General features: G+C 35.6%; 1 protein-coding gene across 3 annotated transcripts in view; it reads right to left on the bottom strand.

The window, feature by feature from the left end:
- Positions 1 to 2741: 2741 nt before the first annotated feature.
- Positions 2742 to 6004, bottom strand: part of RASA2 (RAS p21 protein activator 2) — a 170619-nt gene continuing 167356 nt past the window's right edge. Inside the window, exons 22-24 of one of the 3 annotated variants that reach the window (XM_006895097.1) lie at positions 5636 to 5739; positions 5019 to 5208; positions 2742 to 3208 (exon numbers count right to left, since the gene is read on the bottom strand). In XM_006895097.1, the coding sequence (XP_006895159.1) occupies positions 3178 to 3208; positions 5019 to 5208; positions 5636 to 5739 (325 nt within the window). In that variant the 3' untranslated portion in view covers positions 2742 to 3177. The remainder of the gene's footprint in view (positions 3209 to 5018; positions 5209 to 5635; positions 5740 to 6004) is intronic. The other 2 variants (XM_006895098.1, XM_006895096.1) reach the window with 2 other exon arrangements.

Raw genomic sequence — 6004 nt, 5'->3', positions numbered from 1 at the left:
CAGTGACTTCTCATTACCAGACAAAGCACAGTATCAAATACACTTTAAAAAGAAATATCTAAGAAAGTAGAGTCTCACAAAGCATAGACAGTCTTCTTGTAATTTATTTTAGTTATTTCCAAGTGACTATTACAAGTTTTTAAATTTTTATAATACCTTTGATAAGAAAATAAAATTTAAATAAAATACATTTTTCAACAATGTAACATGGTTACATAAACTCACTACAATTATGTCTTGATAACTTACATATTCAAATTGGACACTGTAAAAACCCATATTTATTAGCAACATATTAATTTCAAAGTTAACCAAAATGGAAGTACAGAATATCAACCAGGTCTGGGTGTTTAACTCTAGAATGAGTCTCGTATTGCTCATACACTGGAAAGGCATCTGAAAGGCTCATGAGCATTCTGTCTTTGCATGATGTTACCATTAGAGCAAATGGAAAAGTGTTTCAGTTAAGAACAAAACCAAACAAAGCAAACACAAACACAAACAAAACAAAACAAAAACGGTTTTTCATAATCAGGCATGAATGAGCCTAATAAATGAGATCAGGCTTCAGAAAAGAAACAAAGGCTGAATTCTGTGTCACCTTTTTGTATTAAAAAAAGCCTCTTAATTTTGACACTGAACCATTACCCATGGTATTAAAAACAAATTTCTTTGGAAAATAGTTCAATTTGATAAATTATATTCCTAGGAGTAAAACAAAACACCCCAATTTCAGTTATTATCATCATTTATATAGACTTAAAAAAAAACTAACTAAACATAAAACAAACAATAACAACCACAAAGCCAGTAACATTACCACACTTTCAACTGATGCAAATGACTAAGCCAGAACTAGCACTTATGGTTAAGAGCTTCCTCAGAGTGTTCTCCCCCACTTCACAGAACATCAGGTTTTTAGTACAGTGAGATGTCATGCATTGTTTGAGAAACAGAAAAATGCAGAGAAAAGATTAGGTAATAAAAAGTACTCATGACTAAAGGCAGGGGATGAGGCCACTGGAAACAAGTACCTTGGTTAACTCATGGTCCTGTGGACACAGTCTCTCATTTCAGAAGACTTTCAAGGAAAAAAAGAATTTAATTTCACATTATTTCCTCTTAAGCTGTGCTAAACTGGTTAATTCTAGTCAAACTGGCTAAAAGTGTCACATGAAAATTACCCTGAACTCTTTCTTCAAATTCAGTTACTTATCCATACAGCTTTGGTCCTTTTGATTATGTTGTGGTCTTAATCATATCTGAACATTATTATTATATTAGAAGGGGATGAGTCATACGCCACTTGACGACATCTAACAACAAAAACAACAACAAATATATTAGAAGACTATTTTCTTTTGTCTTAAAAAACAGCCGAAGAATAAAAGCCATTAAAAAATAATGAATAGTATCAGGAAATTCTCACATCCTTTTCAGATAAAAAAATATTCAGAGTCTAAAAGGAAGTTTTAATAGGAATGATATTCAAGACGAAGAAATTTACTAAATGTTTAAATTCTTCATTTAAATTGATTTGTAAATATGCAGTCTATAATCACACAAAATTTGAAGGACTTTTAAAACCTGTTTTGAAAATGGACCAGGAGTAACAGGGAATCAATCGTAAAGCAGACTAGAACTGCTCCTTAAGTAGAATCCAGGGACGTTTACAAGTCATTTAGAAAACCTGTTGCTCAGTTTTAATCATTTATAGAAAATTCTAACTGTAATCCCAATGGCCTTTAAGTTATCTTGTTATTGTTACTTAATAAGATGATTTAAAAATTATTATCTACAATTAGTACCATAATTTCCCAAGTGTGTCTTGAAATATAGCTTATGTTCTGGGAAACAAAAAAAGCACTACTAGCTGGACTTTCATTAATAGGTCACAGTTTTAAACAGAAACGTGTATAAATACTCCAGAGCCAAAGTACCTAGTAAATCTAGTAAATGTCCTGAACTTTAAAAAAAAAAGTACCATAGTTTTTAATACTGATGAAATAAAGTCCACTCCTTTTTAACATTAAGGTGGCAACTTGATTTGACTTATTTGCAATTACTGTTTGTAAAGAAAAAGGAATTACAAGGGGAAACAGGATTCCAACAGTTACTTATCCAGATTCCATTTAGCCAGCATTAACAAAATACAAACATCTGTCAAGAAAGCATTATTTTTATATTTAAAAGACCGATCATTTAACTGATCATCAAGATTAGATACCACAGAGTATCTAAAGTAGAATCTGGGGCAGCCCAAATCTTTAAAGTGCACCGAGTGATGGTTCCGAGTCAGGTCATGCTGTAAGCTCATGAGGAGGGCACCGTGGAGGACGCCTGATGATGAAATGAGGCGGTGGGCGGGCCTGCGTGATCCCCCCCACCGCTTTATGTCACGGTTTCGTTTCCTTTTCCAGGAGAGGTGTCTTTAGACATCATGTTAACCTGAACTCGCAAATCCAGAAAAGGAGTACCTGATCTTCAAGATAATATTAATAAAAAAAAAGGAAATTGAGTGGTTTCATTTTACTTAATCTGCCATGTGCATCCTGAATGTCAACAAGATGCCAACAACAGCAGAGATTCCCTGACTCTGCAGACTCTTGTTTACATCTACAGACAGGCAAAAAAAAGACATTTCTCCATTTCAAGGACAGTTTAGCAGTTTTCTAATCTAAAGTCACTGTCCCTTAAAGTCACCTGTAAGATTAAGAACTGAAAGAAACGAGTGTCTTGGGAAGCTCTGAATTGTCCTGGTTTGGGATTTTCTAATGAACATGATGTTGGCAGCACAGACCAGGCACTAATGGTCACAGAACAGAGTGTTCTAAGACGAGGTTTCCTGCTGTGGAGGTGTGTGGTCCCTTTTTCACAAAGTTTCTTCCAAATCTTCTTCAGGAAGATTCTTTCTAGTAAAAAGGAGTTGCAGAAACATGGCTTCTGACACACGAGATAGAAAGGGAATCTTGGATTTCAGATTCTCGAAGAAAACAAACAGTATCAGGATTTCCAAACAGTTAAAATTTTCAGTTATTAAATATTAAATACAACATGAACACAGGGGACAATGAAGCCAAAGTTCATTCTTAAATACTCTGGACAAAATATATGATAAACTTAAAAATTCCAAGAAAAAGAATATTTTCCAGTTCTTCAGAATCAACCGGTTAAATTCTAAGATGCTTTCCCAACAATTGGATTTTCCCTAGAACATAAACGGAGAGAATTTTCAGAAGTTGGATAAAAAAACATTTTTTATAAGTGATAAAAAGGCCATTAAACATCTATAATTCTTTCTTGACAATCTTATTCTAAGTCTTGTTTCATTAATTCAACAAGTATTTAATGATCAAGTCCTGAGTTGAAGCTCAGGTTAAAACAGTGAATAAAGCCCACATGAGTTCCTGACCGCATGGAGCTTACTGGCTACAGCAAAAAGAAACAAGTATTTAGTATCTCATAAATCGGTAGTTTTTAACAGATAAAAATTAAGCCGTGAAGGGGTAGTATTTAAGTGCCTATGGACAAGAATAAGGGAATACTATTTAAGAAGGGTGGTTAGTCAGTTATTGGTTAGGACCTCTTTATAGAAACTGCCAAAGTCTCCATAAACTTCTGCTAAAAGAGAATTAAACCCAGGGAAGGCAGTGTTAGGATGCTTAAAATAACCTTTTACTGAGCCCTTTTATTTGTTGTTGCTGTTGTGTACCATAGAGTTGGAACCGACCCACAGCTGACCCTCTGGTGAATTTTCAGAGGTAGTTAATCGCATGGGAGGAGATTGCCCATCCTTCTCCCATGGAGCAGCTGGTGGCCTTGAGCCTTATTCCCTTTTATTTAAAGAAAAAGGAAAACAAACAAAAAACCTCAACAAAAAAACATGTATAACTGAATTTTGTTACTTAAACATCAGTGATCTAATTAATCCACAGTTTTCAAACACTTCAAGCGACTGGGTCAAGATTCAAAGCCCCTTCTACTAATAGCTGTGTGACTGTCAGCAAGGCACTTAAGTTATTTAGCCTCAATTTCTCTAGCAACGGGGATAAACATATGTTGGTCGGCTGTGAGGATAAGTGAGAGATCATATCATGGCAGATATAGCACAATGGTAAGCCACAGACCATCCTGTTAACTTCTCTGCAAATAAGCCTGATTTTGTTCTAGGTAAGTAGTCTGGCATTCTGGGGAAGGCTGGAGGTAATTGTGGGTAAGAGTCCTTTAAAACAAGGGAGGGTTTAGTTCTCCCTCTGGACACTGCACTAGAAAACATGTGGCTCTTAACCACCTATGACTTTGAGGGTCACCTTGAAGGAGACAGAAGTCATCTTGCTGAGGGTAGCTGAGAGAAGGATGGATGATCCTTGATGACAATGTTGAGCCAAGAAATATATAAATCTAGAAGTTAGGGCTTATTTTGTGGGATTAAAATATTTCCTACTGTTTATGTCCCTTCTAGTGGGGTTTCTGTGACTTGTGGCTCACAGCAATCTACACGAGAGAGACGTCAAGTACTAAGCCAGCTATCCAGTACTGCATGCCATCAGCTAGGAAATGGGCATTGCTCTTTCTATCCACAATTAGGAAGGATCCAGAAAAGGAGCTACAAATGGTTTCAGGGCTGTCACAGAGGATTTGTTCAGGGCTAGTGTGAGGTGGCATCAACTCCAGGGCACCTGTCAGCAATGGCAGCAAAGAAAACAATGACAATGTGTAAGGCACCACAACAAAGAGAAAAAAATGACGAAGACTGGTAAAACCGAAAAGCTCTCTAAATACTCAAATAATGAAACCAAACTGAAGATGTAAGGTGACGAAGTGGAGCACCAGCACAACAAAGTGACAGCAGAACTGAAACAGACAAAGGCCACGCTGAGCGGCCAGGGTTGCCTGGTGAGACGTAGTTCTGAGTTAGGTCTTGAATGACGAAAAGTGAGAGGTATGCATTCTAGATGGCTGCAGCAGAGGTGAGCTATGCTTAAAAGTACGCTTAACGAGTCTTTAAGATGACTTACTCGCTCCCATACTTTGCACTGCTTGATCTTTTTTCCCTATACTTTTCATGAGGTTCACTTAGTTTCTCTATGATGCTTTTGATTTGCTGAATTGTCTTGAAAGTTGTTACAGAATCTTCGATTACAAAATTAGAATAATCATCAGGCTCCTTCTGTGGTCCCTGGTAGACCGCTATACTTCCACAAGCCTCTATGTAAACAGGAATAAAATATCTGGTCAGACAACTAAATTCCACAAAAAATAATTTCAGAGTAAAGTAAAAATTTTTCAGGTGCCCCATGATGGTTAGATTTTCTTTGGCAAGACATAGGTAACCAAAATACACAAAGTTAACAAATCAGGATGGTCACATTTACATAAAAACAGTATTTTCATTTCAAAAACATGCATAAAAAGTGCTTCCTGTGAGGGTTTATAAATTTTCATTTAAGTGTCATTTTTGTAATACTTAAATAATATATGCTATCTTTTAAGAATCATTTTAGTGATACTTAAATAATATATAATATTATTTTATATTTTATGTAGTATTTTTCACTTTATGATGATAAATCAGTATTTCACACACTGCAAACTGATGATGATGATTATACATTAGAATAGATTTTCTATTTACCTTCCATTTTTTGCAGCTTAAGTATACTGAACGTAAAGAGGGAATAAATTCTTTCGATTTCTCTGTCTTCATCAATATCTATTTGGATGTCTGCAGGAATACCTCTATGGTAAAAAGGAAAGGAAGGATTATTAAAGAATTTACTTGTAGTATGTTGAAGACTTTCAATGGTCTAAAACTAAAAACAGAATCAAAGAATTTTGGCAGAAGGACTTACAGAAATCCCATTTGACAGTTGAACGAAATGGGCCTAAGAAGTCTAGTTATTATGTAATTCTAATCATAGGGGACTTCAGGCCTTTTGTTCATAGGGTCGCTATGAGTCGTGCTCGACTCGAAGGCAATCAACAATAACAACAACAATCATAT

Source organism: Elephantulus edwardii, unplaced genomic scaffold (assembly GCF_000299155.1).
Source record: "Elephantulus edwardii isolate Elephantulus edwardi_28Jun2011 unplaced genomic scaffold, EleEdw1.0 scaffold00158, whole genome shotgun sequence".
Taxonomy (NCBI): Eukaryota; Metazoa; Chordata; class Mammalia; order Macroscelidea; family Macroscelididae; genus Elephantulus; species Elephantulus edwardii.
This window is presented reverse-complemented; position numbering and strand designations above follow the sequence as displayed.